This window comes from Callorhinus ursinus, unplaced genomic scaffold (assembly GCF_003265705.2).
Source record: "Callorhinus ursinus isolate GAN/ISIS: 27379988/994484 unplaced genomic scaffold, GSC_fseal_2.0 scaffold1, whole genome shotgun sequence".
In the NCBI taxonomy this organism is placed as follows: Eukaryota; Metazoa; Chordata; class Mammalia; order Carnivora; family Otariidae; genus Callorhinus; species Callorhinus ursinus.
Genome location: NW_027397063.1, coordinates 77,183,565 through 77,205,814, shown reverse-complemented (window position 1 = coordinate 77,205,814; position 22,250 = coordinate 77,183,565). Strand labels below are relative to the sequence as shown.

Below are 22,250 nucleotides of genomic sequence, written 5' to 3'. Positions count from 1 at the left end.
CTTCCTCTGTGTCTCTCTCTGTCAAATAAATAAATAAAATCTTAAAAAAAAAATAAAGCACTCTACCCATCATCACTTGAGAAAAGCATTATTTTGTATTCTGCCCTCTTATTCTTCAAGTTGTATTTCACTGTCAATTGGTAGTTTTCTAATCTGCATGATTTCTTTCTTTAAACATTTTTTATTTTTTTAGAGAGGGAGAGAGAAAGTGAAGTGAGGGTGGGGGAGGGGCAGAGGGAGAAGGAGAGAGAGAGCATCTCAAGCCAGACTTCAAACTGAACTCAGAGCTTGACGTGGGGGCTCGATCTCACAACCCTGAGATCATGACCCGAGCTGAATCAAGGGTTGGACGCTCAACCAACTGAGCCACCCAGGTGCCCCCTATTTTTATTTTTCTCTAAAGACGTAGTGCATCACACCTTAAGACAAAGAACACTGGACATTGAGAGACTCACCCCAGTCTTTACACTCTGGGGCAGTTCCTTTTCCTCTTGAATGTACTTTGCCTAGCATCATTACAAAACCCAAGATGTGATCTTAGTTTCTGCAATTTTAGCACAGTGCTTATGCAAAAGAAGGTCCTGCCCGATTTCAAGGCTGCACTTTTGGCCACAGGAAGACAACTGCTTTACGGTATTTTCCAGGGCAGTAATCTTAGTGGGGGTGCGGCTGGTTAATGAGAGCATGAGGTTGAGGGTTGGAAAACTTAAGAGTCAGCTCAGCTCTGACCCCAGGCTATCAACCAAAGGAATTGGGAGAGAGAGACTTGTCAGCATAGGCTTATCATTAGTGAAAGAAGGTCTTCAGAGCACATGTCATAGAGTACTGCCTTTGAACGTGAAAAGAGTCTTACAGGATCAACACGTAGACATTAATACGGCAAGAGGGAAGAAAGCATGGATCATTAGACTGAAGTGTTTGTTCTATATGGGGTAGCTTTTAAAGGGATTTGGATTTCAGTGTGTCCTGAAGTTTTAGTACCGGTGGCAAGTCCTGCGGGCAGCACCCCCATCTCAGAGCTGCTGGTGGAGGGGGTACGCAGGGCTTCAGAGGCCAGCCATGAGTGGGGTGGACGAGACCTGAGGATGTCTGTCATAGAATCTTCCCTATGTGGGGCCATTTGCCTCTGAGTGCTAAAGCATTTTCCTCCCTGATTACGGACTTTGTGACAATATCAGGTGACCCCAGGAATTGACAATGAATGTTTGGGGCATATTAAATTTTTTTGTCTTTTTTTTTTTTTAAAGATTTTATTTATTTATCCATGAGAGACAGAGGGAGAGAGAGAGAGAAGCAGAGGGAGAAGCAGGCTCCCAAGGAGCAGGGAGCCTGATGCGGGACTCGATCCCAGGGCCCTGGGATCATGACCTTGAGCTGAAGGCAGACGCTTAACCATCTGAGCCACCCAGGAGCCCGGGGTATATTAAATTTTTAATCAAATTCCCTAATAAGTCAAAAACTCTTGGCAATGAAATTAGCAAAGACTTTATGACTATTTTAGAGATTACTTTGTAAACTCTTGCATTATATAGCTATTCTGTGTTTTTCTCCAGAAAAATGCTGTACTTGAACGTTTCTTCTTCCACTTGCTAATTTCTTGGTTCTCCCACTGGTTGGTTAATATGTTTTTCTAATAGATTAGTATTTGTTGCCCCCAGTCAGTATGGATGTCAGACTCATTGTTTTCTTCCTTCTGCTTATTTCCCCCAATTATAATATAATTGAGATAATAGGAGATATACGTGGCACACGGAACTGTAGCTTATAATAAATAATTGCTATTGTTTATGTAATGCTTTACAGCATGAAATGTATCTCACCCCCTTTGAACTTTTTTTTTTTTTTTTAAAGACACATCTATTCAGCATCATGATCAGACTATTACATTCAGCAATCAACAGCATGGATGCAAAAAAAAAAAAATATATATATATATACATTAAAACCCTTTGGTGGAATGCTTTACACTTTCCATAGAACAGAAACTAAAATAATCTGTTATACAATTAGTCACAAATACAGTCCTCGAGCTTTTTGCCCATACACATGAGTATTGTCTAAAACATGTCTTTGTAGCAGCTAGGCCCTGCCACCACTGTGCTTGGCTGAGTTCACAAATGTGTTGTAACCTGTAGCTTCCCTGTCCCTTCTCTGGCTCTCCTCTCCTGCTAAGCTTTGTTTCCTGGCAGTAATTAAAACCTCCTGTCGCTGCCGTAGCTACTGCTGCTGCTGGAACCACCGTAGCCACCTTGGTTTCATGGTTTGGCAAAGTATTGGCCTCCACCACCATAGGGGCCAGAGCTCTGCCTCCAAAATTTCCTCCTTTCATGGGTCCAAAATTTGAGGATTGATTATTGTAATTGCCAAAATTTTTATAGCTTCCGCCACCTCCAAAGTTGCTTCCATCATTACCAAATCTGTTATAGCCATCCCCACTGCCACCTTATCCACCACCACCTCGACTGCCACCAAAGCCACCTCGACCACTGAAGTTCCCTCCACGACCAAAGTTGTCATTCCCACCAAAACCACCTCCACGACCACCACCAAAGTTTCCAGAACCACTTCGACCTCTTTGGCTGGATGAAGCACTAGCCATCTCTTGCTTAGATAGGGCTTTCCTTACCTCACAGTTGTGGCCATTCACAGTATGGTATTTTTGAATGACAGTCTTGTCTACAGAGTCATGGTCATCAAATGTTACGAAAGCAAAACCTCTCTTTTTGCCACTGCCTCGGTCAGTCATGATCTCAATCACTTCAATTTTCTCATACTGTTCAAAATAATCTTAGATGATGTTCTTCAGTGTCTTCTTTAATGCCACCAATAAAAATATTTTTCACAGTTAAGTGGGCACCAGGCCTTTGAGAATCTTCTCTTGAGACAGCCCTCTTTGGTTCCACAACTCTTCCATCCACCTTGTGTGGCCTTGCGTTCATGGCTGCATCCACCTCCTCCACAGTGGCATACGTGACAAACCCAAAGCCTCTGGAGCGCTTGGTGTTTGGATGTCTCAGTACCACACAGTCCGTAAGCGTTCCCGTTGCTCAAAATGGCTCCTCAGACTCTCATCGGTTGTTTCAAAGTTCAAACCTCCGGTGAAGAGCTTCCGCAGCAGTTCAGGCTCTTTGGGAGACTCTGACTTACACATGACGGCGGTGGGAGGGGAGACTTTAACGATGCGTCCACGTGCAGAAAAGCTCACCCCATTTGGACTTAACGAAACCCTGTGAGGTGGGAATTCTTGCTGGCCATGCTAATGAAGGAAAATACTGAAGCCTAGAGACTGAATGACAACCTTTAGGCCACAGAGCTAATTAGTGGCAGTTCAGGACCCTGGTTGCAAATCTCATTTTCCCTGGTATATCTTCTGGTTTGAATTCTTTTTGATTGAATTACATTTTATTGGAAGAGAATGGAAATGTTATGTTTTAAAATCACAATATGTGGTGCTCAATTTAATGGGCCTAATGAATAACTCACCATTATAATGATGCAAGTTTTCTAAGGGTTATGACTATGCAAAAAACATGTCTATTTAAAACTTTTGAAAGGATTTAATCTGTTGATCAAGTGAATATAATATGTTGCCTTTAGTTGAAAAACTTTTCTAGTTTTATTGAAGTGATCTCATTCAAAGAGAGAAAGTTATCCAGAGGCACAAACTAAATAACTCTGTTTTCTGAATGCTATTTTATAGTCAAATTTTAAAAAATTTCATTTGCAAGATGTTTGTTGCCAGAGTATAAAATTGAAATTGATTTTTGCCTATAAACCTGTATTCCATGACCTTGCTAAATTCATTTATTAGTTTTACTAGTTAGTAGTTTGTAGATTTTTAAGGATTTTCCATATAGACTATAATGTTATCAGCAAATCGAGACCATTTTACTTCTTTATTTGTGATCTTTCTTTTTTTTAAAGATTTTATTTATTTATTTGACAGAGAGAGACAGTGAGAGAGGGAACACAAGCAGGGGGAGTGGGAGAGGGAGAAGCAGGCTTCCTGCAGAGCAGGGAGCCTGAAGCAGGGCTTGATCCCAGGACCCTGGGATCATGACCTGAGCCAAAGGCAGACGCTTAGACTGAGCCACCCAGGCGCCCCTTTATTTGTGATCTTTATGCCTTTTTCCTTTTCTTGCCTTATGCAATATATTTGCTGCAATAATAGACACATATCTGAACTAATGCTGCCATAATATCCTCATTGTGATAAGACTCATTTATGTCTGGGTTATAAACCAAAGGTACAGTGTTAGAGAATTTTATTAGAAATTAAAAATATATACAATCCTGAGTTATTGGAATTTAAAAATTATTTTTCATGTATTTGTAGTGAACATCAGTGCCTGTTTTGTTGTTGAATTTGTGCTCTACTAAAATGTAAGGAATTTTGATAGGCGCTTGTTGGCAATTCTGATAGATTTTTTTAAAAAAATTATTTTTTAAAATTATTTGGTGAGGTGAGACTGACAAAGCTTAATAAAAATCCACTTTCGAAATTGAGGAAAGGATGCTAATTTTATTTATTTATTTATTTATTTATTTATTTATTTATTTATTTATTTATTTATTTAAGGGGGATAGGAGGAGGGACAGAGGTGGAGAATCTCAAGTCGACTCTGAGCTGAGCCTGGAGTCCAGTGTGGGGCTCGATCTCACGACCCAGAGATTATGACCTGAGTTGAAACCAAGAGTCAGACACTCAACCGATTGAGCCACCCAGGTGCCCCAAGGATGGCTAATTTTATAGGCAAATTGAGAGAAAGAGGAGAGATGAAATTGGGATAGAAACTCAAACATCGAAAATGTAAACAATATCCTTGACTGTTCATTGTGCCAGTATGTCAGTAATTAAATAATATTTGAAATGTGGCATAGAAAGAGAAATGGCTTTAGTTTAACTGACACTTTCAAGTCATGTGAACTTGGACAAGTGACTTATCTTTAGTTCTTTTTTTAAACTGTAAAATGGAAATAATAATAAGCAGCTTGTGGTATTGTCAGGATTAGAAATAGTATATGAGAAGCACCTGGCACATATCAGGCATGCAAAAATAAGTAGTTAGGATTATGATAGGACTCCATGCTTTATTATTTACTCATTAAGTTATTATTGATTTATTAAACTGTCCTATTTTATTAATGGGTACCATCGCATATCTTGTGTCACCAAAGGAAGGGACGAATATCTTTGAATCGAAGAACCCCGTCCTGCTAAAAGAGTATAGAACTTTCTGTTCCTGGAGACTTGCATTCATCAGTGAAGAAGAGTGATTGATAAACCATTGCAGTGGTGGGAGTTGGATCACTGGCCAAACTTCTTCTTTCCCTTATTGTCCTTTACCCCAGTTTGGAGAGTCAGACAAGCAGGTGGATTTCCCAGGGCCTCTGAGGCTCTTGCGACTGGGAGATTGTGGGCAGCTCTCCGGGAGCACCTGGAAGCCGGGGTTGGGGTGGCAGCTGCTGCTGTGCTTGGCTGTGGAGTCCCAGAGGGTCATCGCAGGGGACTGCGATGACCAGGTGGCCTTTTGCTGGGCCTTGTCTTCCTAGTTCGCCCTCCTTCCCTTCCCCTTTTTTGTATCTAAATGACTTGGCGAGGTTTGCTTGGCTAATTTTGTCATCTCTTTCTCCTAGAATTCTGAAGGTGGACTCTATGTATGCATGAATACATTTTTGGCCTTTGGAAGGGAACATGTTGAAAGACATTTTCGAAAAACTGGACAGAGTGTATACATGCACCTGAAAAGACACGTGCGAGAGGTGAGACACACGCTGGGAGAACGGCCTTGGGATCTTTCCCGTAATGTTGTTGTGCTGTGCGTTATCACACAGCACAGAGGGTTTATTCTGCCCACGTGACTTCTGATGCCCTTTGATGATGGGAAACAGAAACACGACTGTTGGCAGAGATTCACAGATTTCCCCAAACCCTACCTTACCCAGTTTAATTTTTCTCTTCCTCTGAATTTCTCATTAGTGTTAAGACATGAGTTGATTGAAGGAAAAAAAATTAAGTCAAAAATACAGACAAGTACACAAAATAATGTCAGAAATCCCCAAATCAGAAATAAAAAAATATTTGGATGTTTTTGCTTCAGACTTTTTTTTTTTTTTTTTGAGCAAGAGAAAGAGCTTTCCTGAAAGCTCAAGTCTTTTGTTTCCCTCCCCAGTAGTAACCATGGCTGCAATTTTGTTCTCATTCCTATGTATGTCATTATATTTCATTTATGTACAGATAGTCATCAACAATATGTAGGACTTTATGGGTTTTTAAGATGTAGATAAATACTATCATACTGTTACCTATAATTCTGTGTAGGGCTTTCCCTTTTCACGTCCTTGAAATCTGTTCGTGTTGCAATGCATCTGAATATACTTAATTCATTTTATGACTTCTTATTCCCTCTTAAGAGTACCTTGTCATTTATTATCCTGCTGTCCTACGGATGAACATTTAGATTGTTCCCATTTTTTTTTCTTTTTTGTTTCTACAAATGAGGCAACCATTAAATATCTGCAAGTGGTAATGTTGGTGTGTGGGTGTGCTTATTTTCATTTTGGTGAGGTATTGCCAAATCCTTCCCCAGTGTGGTTGCACCGATTTATACTCCTATCTGCACTGATTATCAATTCCTGTTTTCCCACACCTTCACCTACACTGGGTCAGACTTTTGATTTTTGCCAATCTAATGGTTGCAAAGTGGCATCTAAATGATTGGCATTTCCTTCTGTGAGGGTTGGACATCTTTATATATGTCTGTCGACCATCCTGGTTTTCTCTTCTCTGGTTTTCCTTTTTTCTTATGGTATGTGGCTTGACTTTTTGTTTCATTTATGAATTATTCTGTATAGAAGTTTTGAATTCGATGTTAGATTTATTAAACTTTTTTCTTATGAATTGTGCCTTTTGTATCTTATCTAAGAAATTGTTTCCCAACTCAGGGTTATAATCATATTTCTTTTAATACTTTTGTTTTTGAAGTGCATGTGTGTTTGCATGAGCATATGTGTGACATTTTTGGACTTTTTCGGTCTATAGTTTATTGTTATATTTGTGTGAAGTATGGGAATCTGTTTTTTATTTTTCTCACTGGTAACCAGTTGTCCTGCTCTTACTAGAGTAGTGCAGTCTTTTTCAACGATTTATAGTACCATCTTTTTTTTATATATATATTTTAACTGGCCATTTGTACCTGGGGCTGTTTTGGGGCTCTTGGTTCTTTTCTGTTGATCTTATTTTTCTGTCTCTGCATTGTTGCAGCAAGCCTTGATATCTGGTAGTGCAAGCACTTTTTCCGGAACTTCCCTGGGTTTAGACATTTATTTTTCTATGTAGATTTTAGAATCAGTTCGTCTAGTTTAAAAAATCCTGTTGAGATTTTGAGCACAATCACAGTGAATTTAGAGATTAATCTGTAATCCACAGCATCGGGTAAACTCCATGAGGGCAAGGATTTTTGTCTGTTCAGTTCTGTGTCTTCAGCACTTAACAGTCCCAGCACATAGTAGGTGCTTCATAAATATTTATTGAATGAGTATTCAAAATGACATACCTCTCTGTTTATTCAGTTCTCTTTTGTCTCCTTCAATACTATTTTGTAATTTTCAATAAAAGAGCTTGTATTTTGTGAGATTTTTTTTTAGGTACTCTGTAATTTTTGTAACTGTTGTTACTGCTAATTTTTACTTCATGTATTTTAATTGGTTATTGATGATATTTGGGGATGTTATAATATTCAAATATTGACTTTTATACTTAACAATACTCTTCAGCTTTCACTTCAGTCCTAATAGTTTGTAGACTGTGTTGGAACTTCTAAAGAGTCGATGCTGATTTGAAGTTCATCTGATCGTTCACCTTAGCCTACCTAATATGTTTTCTGTTTAAGTTCCAGACACAGGAGAGATCCCCAAATTGGACAGTGGGCAGAGTAGGAGGAAGAGGAGGAAGAAAGGCCAGGAGGTCAGATAAGCCATCAACTCAATGATTAGCTTTAAAATAATCTAATATTCACCTGATAGTACATGATTTACATTCACTGCTCTTGTCATGTGGGACCTAGCAATTCTTATGAGGTATGCTTTGTCCCGGACATATGTCTTAATATAAAATGATGAAGTTTTAGGAAACCGGGGGTGGGAGTGTGGGGGGGAAATGAAACCTAGGCCCTGAGGCTTGAGATATCTTGCTCCAAAGCTTGTGGTAGAATTGCAGAATGCTGGCAGTCTTGTGCGGTTAGCTCTGCCTCTTAACTTTTCAGTTAAATATTTCACTCTCTGACCACAACCCTCTCTCAGTTTAGCTCTCATTTATTCTGATTTCACTCTGTTGTTTTCCCTCCTTGCAGTTTGCAGGCCCGTGTCTTGTCCAGGTGGCCACTTCCCCTGTTTGTTGAGACGGCTTCTCAGCGCTTAAAATGTTCTCTTACCACCAGTGCCCTCAAGGGGCTCTTATGCCCTTGTCTTGCCTCCTTAGCTGTCCCCAGAGCTCTGGTTAGTCATGCCGTGAGTGTCATCCCGGCTTCCAGGTACACACTGCGAGCAATCCTGCACCACCATGGTCTGGGGCCCTGTCAGACTCCTGGCCTCCCCCGTCTGCTGGCCCCACTCACTGCCCAGCAAACCTGGCCTGCAGCTTCTCCCCCTCCAGACTCTGGGTGCTGTCCTCAGGGCGCTACCAGGGAGGCCTCCCTCATCCTCTTCAGAAAATGATTTGACTTGTACTTCTCTGAGAACAGGGACCCTGGACAGGAACTTCCTGAGCTGCTTGACTTGGGTTCCCACAACCCAGCGGAAAGCTATGTTCTCTGTCCTCACAGCTCTGTTTCCTCCTCGGAAACTTGCTTCTTCCTTAACTCCCTTTTCTTCAACATCTTGCTCTTCTGGCTTTTTCCTTCCATCTTAAAAAAGAACACATCACAAAACTGTCCCTGTAATTTGTGTCCTCCTTTGGCCAACCCATCCCTCAAGTAAAGTGTCTTTAAAAGCTTTCCTGTTCTCATCACCTCTAGTATCCCTCGCTGGAAGTTCAGCATTGCCGTTGGGTCGATCTTCCTGCTAATCCACTAAAACTGCCAGGGCTGTGGTGACTGCTGCGTTGTCTTGTTGGTGGATATGTTTCAGCCCTGATTTTGCTTGGCTTTTTGAGTATTTGAACTTGCTTCCCTCTTGGAACTGCTCCTCTCCTGCTTTCGTTGGCACCATTCTTTCCTGGCTTCCTCCTGTTTTTTAGGCTGCCTTTTCTGACTTTGTCTCACTAGCATCTCTTCATTCATTTATTCCTTATATCCACACTTCCTAGGTTGCCTTTTGACCATCTTTCTCTGAAAGCTACTCTTCCTTATCAGTGTTGTCCATTTCCTTGTTTAACCACTGTCTCTGAACCGATGACTTCCTAATCAGTGTCTCTTCAGAGCCAAAGATCTGACCATCTGACTCTGATGTGACTTTTCCTACTTGAACACCTCATAGGTACTTCAAGCTCAGTGTGCCCAGACTCAGTGAATAATCCTCTTTCTCAGAGTTGTCCTTCATCTTGAATTCTAGAGACCTAGAAGTCTTTTGGATTCTTCTTTCATTCCATTGCTGGTTGGTGACCCACGTCCGGTTACCTGCACCTCCCAAATGGCTCTGAAGTCCGTCCTGTCCTCTCCATAGTAATCCTTCCTTCAAACTTGCCTCCTTGAATCCCACCCAGTGTGCATGCTGCACCCAGAGTGATCTTTTCAAATGCATGTATCTGTGCATCTGTGGGACTCTGAAGCTTAAATCTCTGGTATCTCCCTTTGTTGCGGGTTGAAGTCCCAATTTTTTTTTTTTTTTTTTGCATGTGATTGCAAGGCCTTCTGTAATCTGGCCCCTTCTAGCCTTTCTGACTCTACTTTTACTCCACCAACTTTGTGCTTTAGATATATCAAACCACTTCTTCCTGAAATACACTATGATTTCATACCTTTGTACATGCTGTTTGTCTTTCTCTCTGGGATGCCTCATTCCTCTCATACTTGTATTCCCTATGGTCAGCATATCCATCTCTCTATCCATCATCTGTCTCTCTGTCCATCATCCATCCATCCATCCATCCATCCACCCATTTATCTACTTCCTTCCTTCCTTCCTTCCTTCCTTCCTTCATCCATTAATCATCCATCCATTCATACATTCATCCATCATCCATCCATTCATCATCCATCGATCCATCCATCTGTCCATCCATTCATCTGTTCATCATCCATCTGTCCATCCATCATCCATCCATCCATTGAACAAATCTTTGCTGAGTAGTTGCTACATGCCAGACCTGCTGCTCTTCTTACCTGCCCACAGTCTCCACCTCCAGAACTGTCATTTCCGTCTTATGATCCTACCTTTTTCACATATCTCTTAATACTCACCAGAAACTATTGTGCTCTTTGTTTGCATATATCCTCCCCTACTTTGCTGGTGGGCCGCTCAAGGGATGGACCACGTCTTCATTTACTTTGTAGCCTCAGTGCCATCACAGAGGCTGACCCATGGGCACAGTCATGTTTGCTGACCAAGGAGTTCCCGTTTCTCAAACCCTGTTGATTTCTAGTGGAGACTGAGGCAGACACAGAGGTGATGGTCTTTGGAAGGAAAACCTAGTGGGTTTTTTTGTTTTTGTTTTTCCTGAAGGGAAGCGAATCTACTCCAAGTCTAAGGTGTGAATGGCAGAATCAGGGAGAGTCTCGTATTCTAACAGGTCTTCATGCAGCCCCTCTCCTTCTCTCTCCCTCCACCATCCTGCAGGAATGGAGGAGACAGTGAGTTTGGAGCAATTAAAAGCATGCCATAAACTTCGGTAGAGAGATTTCAGGTGACCTCCAGGACTGCTAAATGTGCCTTTGGTACAGGTTTTATTTCATCCCTTTTTTGAGACAGGCATGTGGTGGGAAGAGGAACAGCGGCTCGGAGACCTTGGAGGAGAGGGATTCCAAGAGAGGGGACAAGAATTTGGCATGAGTATTTGGAGAGACAAGTTTTGAGCTAAAGTGTTCAGTCATTTTCACATGCTTAAGATGTAAACTATAAACTAATAGTAGAAGCTGTAAAAACTTAATGTGAGAATCACAAAGATGAGTCAGCCTTCAATGCCAAATAATAAAGTGTGGCAAAGGAGACTTAAGACTGATAAGGGAACAAACTAAAGCAGCAGCAAGCCCTCGATGCTGCCACAACATGTGGCCACTTGGGAAGATGCTGGGCTTTGACCCTTATGCCATGGTGTGCTGGAGATGTGCTCTTTTCTAATCACTGAGAGGACAAATGGTGTAGAAATACGATTTGGGCCATTTGAAACAAAAAAAAATTTTTTTAATTTTATTTATTTGAGAGAGAGAGCGAGCACAAGCAGGGGGAGCAGCAGAGGGAGAGGGAGAAGCAGACCCCGCTGAGCAGGGAGCCCGATGCGGGGCTCCATCCCAGGACCCTGAGATCATGACCTGAGCTGAAGGCAGATGCTTAACTGACTGAGCCACCCGGGTGCCCGAAACAAAAATTTTTATAATCCTATTTGAGGGTAAAATTTTTGTGTGTCGGAAGGGTAACAAATGATTTCTTTAGCTTAACCACCTGATGGGCATTTATTTCATTGCTGCCACAGACTTCTACCAGAGGTAGAAAATCCACGAAGCTTCAGATGGCAACTAGCCATTAGTTGGTGCTCCAGAAATGTTCAGGGAGGTTAGACTGAGATTTAATATGACCAGAATATCAGTGACTACTTGTCAGTATTTATTTGCTCTTTCAACAGTGATTGTTGTGCACGCCCAGGACCAAGCACAGGGACCCAGTGGGTAGCAGGGGGATAAGGGAGTACGAGCCTTCTCTACAGGAGTCACCATCATCTCTCCAGAATAGTTCCAGCATTGGGCATGGACTCCAGCCTCTTGGGAGTATGTGCCGATTCGAAGTTGAAATGTCTAGTTCACCTTGATCCCTGGTTCCTTTCCCTTTCCAGAAGTGCTGTCTTGATAACTTGGTGAAAATAATCAGGTAGAACAATAGCGTTGCCCTTCACCTACCTCCATTGACCTGGTCAAGTTCTGGTTTATCCTGGAATCTCTAGTCCAGGTTGAGAATTTCATCTTGACCTTTTGTAAAATCCGAGAACCTGTGAGATGTATTCTCCCCACTCTTTCCCCATTGTCTAGTCTATAGGCTGCATTTTAACAATCTCTTGTTTTCTTTTCAGAAGGTAAGAGGGGCATCTGGTGGAGCTTTACCAAAACGGAGGAATTCCAAGATTTTTTTAGGTAATGTAAATAGTCATCAGTAGTGTGCCCAGATTTTCTGTGTGTGTGTATGTGCACGTGCTTATTTGATTTGGGATAATAGGTTATTTATTGCTTTACAATTTAATGATAAGAGGAACTCATTTAACTTGCGATGATCTGCCTCTGCTTTGTGTTTACCTAGTGGCGAAGGATGCTTCTAGCACTCTTCGAGTTGGGTTTAGTGTTCTGAAGCAGTTATACTTACAGTGACTAGAGAGTAATTAAGATCCTGCTTCTGCTCTCCTATTTCACTGCCTTGAAAGTAGAGACGTTATTTCTTTTTTTAATATTAGCCCAGCTGCAGACTTTATTCAGATTTCATCATTTTTTCCCACTAATGTCCTTTTTTTTTTTTTTTAGGATCCCATGTTGTATTTAGTGGTCATGTTTTTTTTAATCCTCTCTAATCTTTGATAGTTCTTCAGTATTTTTTTTTTTTTGTCTTTAATAATCATTACACTTTTCAAGAGTACTGGCTAGTTATTCTGTAGAATGTTCCTCAGTTCGGGTTCGTCTGGTGTTTCCTCCAAAATCTGAGGTAATGCATTTTTGGCAAGAACACTACAGAGGCGATGTGCCCTTCTCAGTGCATGATATTGGGGGGCATGTGATAGTGAGATGTCTTCATATTGGTGCTGTAACCTTGATCCCTTGTTGAGGTGGTATTGGCTGGGTTTCTCCACTGTGAAGATACAGTGTAATTAATGAATACTTTGGGAGTAATACTTTGAGACTATGCTAATATCTTGTTTCTCCTCAAAGCTTTGCACACTAATTGTATCATCTGCCTGTGGATCTTGCCTGCAGCAGTGATTACTGTGGTGTGTGCCTAGCAGTGATTTTCTTCTCCCTCATTCAGAAAAGCCAAATGAGTACCAGTTTCTGTATCATGTCATCATGCTCATTTTTCATATTAAACTTCTGAAATGCTTTTGCCAGGAGAAAAAGGGACTTGATAACTTTTGACCAAGCAAGTTTCTATCCCTAAATGCCTAGGATTATGGTTTGAAAGAAACTTCAAAATCATTTGCATGTTATGATTTCATTTTGGTAAAAAAAAAACTGTACACATGTGTATGTGTGTGTGTATGTGTGTACATGTATGTATGTGTGTGTATACATGTGTGGGTATGTACACACATGTATACATGTATAACTGAGAGTCCAGAAGAGTCTGGCAAAATATATTCCAGATTGTTAATATTGTAGCTCTTTCCTAGTGGTGGGATTGAGGTGATTTTTATTTTCTTCTTTTTGCTTGTCTGGTTTAAATTTTTTCTATAACAAACATGTGTCACTGTTGTTATGAAAAGACACATTAATTATTTGAAAAGTAAAGCCATTGGAAACAGTCATGGAGCTGAGTGTCCTTCCTGCTTTGAGTCTTCATTATTGAGTCTCCATTATTCTACACTGGACTTGTGCTTGTTGTTTTCTGTCCTGGTTTTCAGTCATGGTTTTCTTTATGAGGCTTATCTATAGTTGGTTTTTCCACCCCGGCCAATCTTTCCCACCTCTCTGTGGTCTTTGAACCACGACCCAAATCAACCAACCAAACCCAAACCAGCTCAGAATGGGCCTCAAAGCTGAAATGATTGGGTGCAATCTGATGCTTTGGTTATTAGCCTTGGGCTCCCTTCTATGAATAGAGATGATGTGACTTCTGAATTAAATGGCATCAACATGGCATTTTCAAAGGTGGAAATAATTAAACATTTTGAATTACTGGTGTTATTTTTCCTTTGGCTGAATGGAGAAGTCAGCTGGCCTCCTGTCCTTTAACCTTTCTGTCTTGCACTTAAAGACCTTGCAGTTTGATTTCTCTAGTGACCACTTTGGTGGTAGAGGATATAGTAAAGTAACTATTTTAAGAATTAATCCAAAAGTAAGCACTGAGGTTTTGTGCTTCACACTGTGTGGACCTTTTCCATTGCTTCTTGGGAATGCTAACCTACTGTTCTATTTCCGCCGTCTATTTCTACAGGCTGCCGTCTGTGTTCACTCAACATTCCGTATCTTAGAAAACCACAGAACATACTTAAAAGTCACAGTCCAGCAAATATATTCTGTTTGGACTCTGCCAGTTTTTAAAAAAAATTAAATGTAAACACCATTTGTTCTTTGGGGCTTGCCTCAGGCCCTGTTTCTCTCTATTGTTTGTTACCCATATACATCACACATTGATGTTGGCTGCTTCATCCCAGTGAGAATTTGGTTTTGCAAGCCCAGATTTACAGTTCCCTCGATATGATGCTTCATGTCCCCTAGGAGCAGTCACTTTTCTCTTATTACACTGATCACAGCTGTTTTCAAGCTGATGCGGCCTGTACATTCAAGTGAAGGATGATATTAGGCTTAGATCTGGCTTATTTTCTGGCAACAGAAAACTTAAAATATTGGTGACTTTAAATAAGGTGGATGTTTATTTCTCTCTCATGTAGAGGATATCAGGAAGCAGCAAGTCCAGGCTGTTGTGATGGCCTCATGTTCATCAGGATCTAGACTCTTCCCCTATCTCTGCTTCACCCTCCATCCTGCCCTGTGATTCTAACTTCATGGTCACTACATGGTCCAAAATGGCTTCTGGGACTCCCACCCTTACGTCGCCATCCCGGAAAAGAGCAAAGAAGAAGGGGGGAAGGACAAAAAAAATATCTAGTCTCCCTGTGGAGTCATCAGCTTCCTTTTGTCAGTCTTCTCACAGATCCTTAAGCAACACTTCACTTTACACCTCTCTGGTCAGGACTTGGTCACGTGGTCATACCTTGTGCTGTACAGGAGACTGGAAAGTACATTAAGTTTATTAACTGGCTTCATTGAGTAAAGTCTGTTTGAGGAAGAAGGGGAGAGTGGCTACTGGGAGGCAGCTTGTAGCTTCCCTAAAAGCGATGTTGGGGTTGTCTCTTCTTGGAGAGGAAGAGAACTCAGAGCTCTCTTGCAGCCTCTTTGTTTCTTTGACTAGAAAGCATTTTTCTCATTGCTATTAAAATGTCATCACAATGCCCATCTTCCCCTCACAAAATAGATGTAGCTGATTAATGCTTTCTCTTGGATAGAAGCTGCTTTTTCCCCAGTCACGTCATGACTTCGTGACCAATTCCTGTTTCACTGGCTCAACAGTGAACATTGAACCCACTGAATCATTCAATTATGACCTTCAATATTGATTCTATCAGGGAAACTGAGCTGGTGCTGAATGGCCTATCCAAGTCTCTGGAGCACCATCTTGCCCCTCAACATTCAAGTCATTCTTCCCGATTACCTTGATGTTCATTCAGGTGAAGTCACAGTTAAGGACTCTTCACTCAGCTCTAGCTCTTGCTGGTGTGTGTGTGTGTGTGTGTGTGTGTGTGTGTGTGTGTGTGTGTGACAATTATTTATTTTTGAATTACTTAATTTTATACTTTTTATACTTAGGATTTAAAAAACATTTTTAGAACAATGTTTTTTGGACAAAGCTTAAAATTGAAAAGTTATAAAGGGCTCTATAATGAAAAGTAAGTCTTTCTCGCTTCTCTGCCTCCTAGCTTACTTGGTTGCTCTCCCCAGAGACAAATAGTATTTTCTATTTACACATTCTTACGTATCTTGTATATTCTTCCAGCAATAGTATAATATATACCATGCTTTTAGACTTTTTTCCTCTAGGCAGTTGGGGACCATTAACACTTAGTTTCCAAACTGTGCTCTGAGGCACCCACGGGTGCTACGGTGAACTCACAGGTGCACCACAGGTTATTTTAACGTTTCAGGGGAACAGCAGTGATGCTTGAACATTGCATGAACTATTAGCATGGTGTAGTTTTACTATTGGAGAATCCTAAATTCCTTTCAGTGACTTCGCCTCTTTGTGGAGCTGGTTTTTTGGTGGTTTCTATGGTAAAAAGGCAAGTACCATGTGAAAAATAAATGTGGAACAGGACATGAGGGAGGCTGTGTTCCATTTGATGCAGAAAGAAGCTGTGCAGTGCCCAACAGGGGCACACATCCCGTTAGCAAGGGATTGTGGTGACTTAAGAGTGAAATGAAACATTTCTGCCTTTCCATTTACGTATATTATTTTTTTCAAATGGTTACTAAGTCATTAGAACATAAACACTTATTAAGTTGTTTGGACCCAACTACTAAACAAACAGGGCTTTTGGGCATTTCTTTTGGCTTAGGGCCGCTCTGCACTGAGGAAGTGGGTAGCTCTGTGTCAATGTTTTTAAGCTAGAGAGGGACACTGTTAGGTTATCTTTTAAAGGATAACTTACAGCGATAGGGGAGATTGTGAATTTTTGGACTCGGCTAATACAAAACTTACTGTTTTATGAGATGGAAGGAGAGAAGGGGATGGATATTAGGGAGTCCAGGATCTTCAAAGAAATACCCCAGGACTCATGATGTGGTTCTGGCCTAATCTTACATATTTTTTACAGTCAAGCTACAAATGTGTATAGATGTGTAAATAAGTGCTAACGCATTTAGTGCAGATCTTTGGTATGTCATTAAAACAGTGTTAAATATTTACATTTTTATTGGCTTCCCCACCTTCCCACCAACTTTCAGAAATAGGAGTAAAGGAGTCAAGTTCTTTTGTGTCTGAAGTCTGGGACATCGAAGAACCACCACTAAAACTCAGGGAGCTTAAATTTCCACTTTTTTGGTTTTAGCCTTAGCATTCATACTTGACGAGAAATGGGTTGAAAACAGAGCATTTGTGGAAAGTTCTAGGAATGGGCCTGTTCAGGAAACTCAGCTGTATCTATAAGGGCCAGAACGTTCTAGTGAACTTCATTTTGCCCCTTCCTTCTGAAGTAGGTCCCAGACCAGGGTCTGTGTTCAAGGAGGTTTCCCCCGTACCTTCCTGTGAGGGTAAATGGTCAGATTTCACAGCACTAGATCAGCCAGACTTCTCACCTTGAGCACACAGATTAGTCAATCTGGTCAGGCCAGGGAGAACTCTGAGCGGGGTGTCCGAGTCCTGGTTTGATTTAAAGGTCTTTTCATCCGTGGTGCTGCTTCTCAACCGAGGCAAGTTGCTTCTCAGAAATGGCTGTGGTCCCAGCCACTTCTCCCAGGGATCTGAGAGAGATCATTGAAGTTGAATTGGGAAGAGATATTAACAATTTTTTTTTTTTAATTTAGAAAAAGTGTCCATTCAGGTATCGCAAGTTAATAGCCATAGTGGAAAGTAGCTGCTGGGAGAGGTTGGGGGTCCTAGTCTTATTGGTACCTAGGGTATAATTTCTCCGTAGGTTCCTCAACTAGATATTTTTGGGGTGGTAAGACTCTAATTGGGGAAATTTAGAACTTACAGATTTATACTTGGGATTGTGGGGTCATAGATATTGAGGAGAAATCTTAGATCTGTCCCTTAAAACCAGAGTGTAATTTGCTTCTGTGACTTTTCCTTAATTTGGATAAAGCTGTTTGGGAAGGATCACGGTCCCCTTCTATCCCATTGAATTAAAAATAAAAATAAAAGCAACTATAGATGGAGTATAAAGAAGCCCAACAAAGTTCTTCCTTTTTTGCACAACAGCAGTTGTGCTTATTTTTATGTTTTTTTTAAAGATTTTATTTATTTATTCATGAGAGGCAGAGAGAGAGAGAGAGAGAGAGAGAGAGAGAGAGAGAGGCAGAGGGAGAAGCAGGCTCCCAAGGAGCAGGGAGCCTGATGCGGGACCCGATCCCAGGACCCTGGGATCATGACCTGAGCTGAAGGCAGACACTTAACCGACTGAGCCACCCAGGCACTCAGTTGTGCTTATTTTTAAACACATACCCATTACCAATTAAAAAACCCCCAAACCCACAACCACCCTTCTGAGACTCCTGCTTTGCTGTTGTCCTTAGCATGTTGGGGTTTTTAAGTTCCTGACGTCTCCTTTCATTGACACTTCATGCGTGAGTGGTGTGTGCTGGGTACTGTGCAGGGGCTGGGCATATGCCAGGTGAACAAGACCCGTTTCCTGCGCTGACAGTTTACAGTCTAGAAGCCTTTGAAGTTCGTATGTTCTCCATTCCAAGATCACATAGGAGGATCCCTGGGACGAGCCAAAGGGAGCGGAGGGCACTTTTGATTATGTCGGTTGTCAGGAGCATAGGGAAGGGGGTGATGGTGATGATGGTGGCCGCTGTCTATGGAGCCCCTAACACCTGCCGGATCCTCTACCAGATGCCTCAAAACCTTATCTTGTCTAATCCTCGCAGCAATCTTATGGGGGCAGATATTATTCATAGCGTGCTCCAGAGGAAAATAAACTTGGAAAGACCTTGCCCAGGGTTACATAGTTAGTAAATGACAGAGCGGGATTCTTTTTGGATGTAGTTTATCATTGTGTCTGGCCAGGTAAGACTTGACTTAGTATTAAGTGAGTGTGTTTTCTGTGGACAAGAGAAGCTTAGATAATATGTAATATGAGCTGAATCTGTACACAAAAACAAAAGAGTTGTACTTCCGTTCCTTAAACTTGTTATAAAAGATGTAATAAAGATTTAAGAACAGAAAAATGCTCACACACTCACTGTTTTCATTTGTTCAGATTTCCTTCTATTTCTCGTCTATGAACATAACTTTTACAAAGTTGTCTTTACAGTGAAGATGAATTTTGTATTTTTAACATTGACATAGCATAAATATTTCCATGTTTCTACATAGTCTAAATAAGTATCATTTAAATAATATTCTACTGGGTTGAACACCATTCTCATTGAACATTTAGGTTCTAATTTTTAAAATTATAGAAATTGGGGCATTCAAATACCATGGGAGACGATGGACTCTGAAAAACAAACTGAGGGTTCTGGAGGGGAGGAGGGTAGGGGGATGGGTTAGCCTGGTGATGGGTATTAAAGAGGGCACATTCTGCGTGGAGCACTGGGTGTTATGCACAAACAATGAATCATGGAACACTACATCAAAAACTAATGATGTAATGTATGGTGACTAACATAACAATAAAAAACAAAAAAAGATTACCTGCAAAAAAAATAAATAAATAAAATAAAATGTCGATGCAGTAAAAAAAATTTTTTTATAACATATAGAATGTCTTTATTTGAACCATTTCCTTTAAGTAAATGCCTTTTGTTACTTTTTAAAAAAAATTGGAGATCTAATTGCTTTTATTACATGATTCATGAATTGGGCAGCATCCCATCTAGCAAATAACACTTTTAACGACTTCTTAAACTCTTAGAATCATCTTTAACATTGCCTTTTGTCAAACTGACCTATTATGGCTATCTAATAATGTTGGCTATTTCTTTATTTTGGCATTTCTGATTCTTATTATTTGGAATCTTTTATTAAATTGTTGAGACCGTGTTTTCCCTGTATCTCATTTTCCACTTAAAACTGCCTCCTTTTGAGAATTCAGGAGCAGAACTGTACACAAAAAGATTCTAGGTTTTTGGTTGGAGGCAAACAACAAGGTAATAACAGAACCTAGATCCTTTGGTTCTCAGGTGGTTGCTTCGTCTAGGAAAATAATTTTTTTCTGTCTACAGACCTGTGTTTGTGTACCTGTTTATGTGTGATGTGAGTGGAATATGGCTCAATAGCTCCTTATCACCATAGTTCCAAACATCTAAATATACAAACCTGATCTGGGATGCTGGCATCCATGTGAATGTAAGGCTGAAATGTCCATGTAAATATTGTGACAAGACATTTTCTTGAGCCTTCACTTAACCTTCACCAGAGATTAGCCAAGCAAACAGGTGATGACTTGATACATAGCAGGCTAGGGTAGCTCAGTTTTCTTACTGAAAATTCTGCACAGCCTGAGGACAACAAGACTACTTATATTATGGGGTTTTCCCCTCTGGTTTACGATACAGTATCTTAATAACTCCTAGAGGGAGATGGGGAGAGAGAGACAGAGACAGAGAGAGGGAGATTGAGATTTTGTTTTTAAATAATAGCTATCACTTATTGACTACCTGTTATGTGCCAGGTCTCTTGTCCACAATTTCTTATTTATTCCTCGGATAAGCTTTGTGAGGTAAGAGATATTATCTCCATTCTACAAATGGGGAAACTAAGGATTAGAGACTTTGTGACTTGCTCAAAGTTACATTAAATTTTGGAGCTGGAATTGAACCTTGGTTTATGTATGCTGAAACCTTGTACCTTCTTCCATATTACAGTGTTGTGAAAAACATTCCAGTCCATTCTTATGCAGTCAGGAGCCAGGTACCCAACAGATCAGAATGAACCATTTACTCCTTTAAAAGTCTTTACAAATTGACTATCGGCACATGTGTCTATTTTAATTGTAAAGCTGTGTGACTGGTCTCAGTCTTTATACATCTGTCACTTATTAATAAGTATTCATAACTTAGGACAGATGGTAGGCCTTTACTCCTGGTTTGGGGCAGCTGGATGGTCGTCAGAGGAGGGAATCGTAAATATCATGCTCTTGGTTTGTCATTCCTGTGGATCTCTGGCTTTTGCAGTGAGTTCTGCCTTGGTGTAAAATGTTCTCTCTTCACTTCTTGTTCTTTGTTTTTGTTTTTTCCTCAGATCTAGATACTGATGACGATTTAAATAGCGACGATTATGAATATGAAGACGAAGCCAAACTTGTTATATTCCCAGACCACTATGAAATAGCACTACCAAATATTGAGGAGTTACCAGCCCTGGTCAGTGAGTGTGCACGGCTGCTAGCTAGATGCGCGTGACTCTGTGTCAGGTGTGTGTGCGTGTGTGGTGTGTGTGCACTCGGGGGGTGGGGAAGGCGGGTTGAATGAGAGAAGAGGAGAAGAACGAGCATGAACATGAGCATATTGCTTCTTCTCTGTGAAAGGGTCTTGCAGGGTGAGGTTTTAGTAGAGTTCGGCCAGGTACCCTCTCCTGCGTGTTATTTTCCATTGCTGTGTGGGCCTCTAAGTATATAAACATTGGGCTGGTCTCTCCCCTGTGGCCTGGCCTCCCCCGCTTCCCCATGGTGGGCTGCCCTCTCCCCCACGGTGGGCTGGCCTCCCCTCGGTGGGCTGGCTTCTTGCCCCTCGTAACTCACAGTCTGTTGCTTAGATTTTCACACTGTGCCCCTGAGATGTACAGGGGCTGTTGGAGAGGGGTATCTTCTGATCAGAGGAATGGCTATATTTTTATCTCTTGTGCATATTAGCCTTCCACGTGAGATTTTGTTTGGGAAAAATAAGGATTTCTCTGCCGAAGCAACAGCAACACGATTATAAAAATAACCAAACGTTTACAAATCACAGATCTGCAGGAGCTCCGTGGTAACGTGAGACTCCTTGAAAGTTTTGTTCCTCATGAAGAATAAAACTACTTTCTAGGTTTTAGCGTTTAGATTTAGTGGTGAATTTTTTTTTCTCTTCCCTTCCCTTGATTTTCGTGGAGCAACATTCACCTTCCTGAATGACATGGAGCTGGGTGGCAAGGGAGGTGAGGAAGCCACGTTCTGTTGTACTTTGATCTCATAAGGAGGCGCGGAGCTCCTGTCAGGACCCAGGGATTGTTCCTGTTCTTTCCTCCTGTCCTGTATTGTCTCCCCCACCCCATCTTTCTCTCCTTTCTTTTTGTCTTTCCCACTCTGTGCGCACCCTGACTTCTCAGAGCCTGGCCCCCGGGAGCAGGAGGGTCAGGGTCCACGGAGTTTAGACATGCTAGCTCTCTTCCCTCCCCGCACTCCCCCAGAACAAGAGCCAGGTGTTTAGGTCCGGGAATCCTCAGGACATTGTGTGACTTTGTATCTACAGCCACCTGCTCACTTGCTTCTGCCAGGAGGGGGGGCGTGTTTGTGCTTGGGGTTCCCATGTCATTAGAGACCAGGTTTCTACCATTCAACCTCTTTTGCCCCTGACCTACTTTCTACCTAAATATAAGACCATAGAAATGAAAATGTGTATTTAGCTACTGTAGCTCTTTCCTCTAATTATTATACGTGACATATCCTTTTTTAGTGCTAAGTGCACAGTGTTTAGCAGTGC

At 41.2% G+C, this 22,250-nt stretch overlaps 1 protein-coding gene and 1 non-coding gene across 4 annotated transcripts in view; one reads left to right on the top strand and one right to left on the bottom strand.

The window, feature by feature from the left end:
- Positions 1-22,250, top strand: part of USP13 (ubiquitin specific peptidase 13) — a 109,908-nt gene that overhangs the window by 20,427 nt on the left and 67,231 nt on the right. The window contains exons 2-4 of one of the 3 annotated variants that reach the window (XM_073896840.1): positions 5,638-5,763; positions 12,221-12,278; positions 20,815-20,936. In XM_073896840.1, the coding sequence (XP_073752941.1) occupies positions 5,638-5,763; positions 12,221-12,278; positions 20,815-20,936 (306 nt within the window). Of the gene's footprint in view, positions 1-5,637; positions 5,764-12,217; positions 12,279-20,814; positions 20,987-22,250 lie in introns of those variants that run through there. The other 2 variants (XM_025878299.2, XM_073896843.1) reach the window with 2 other exon arrangements.
- Positions 404-580, bottom strand: LOC112834721 (small nucleolar RNA SNORA81). Its single transcript, XR_003211011.1, has one exon. It is a non-coding gene; the product is annotated as a small nucleolar RNA SNORA81 (small nucleolar RNA).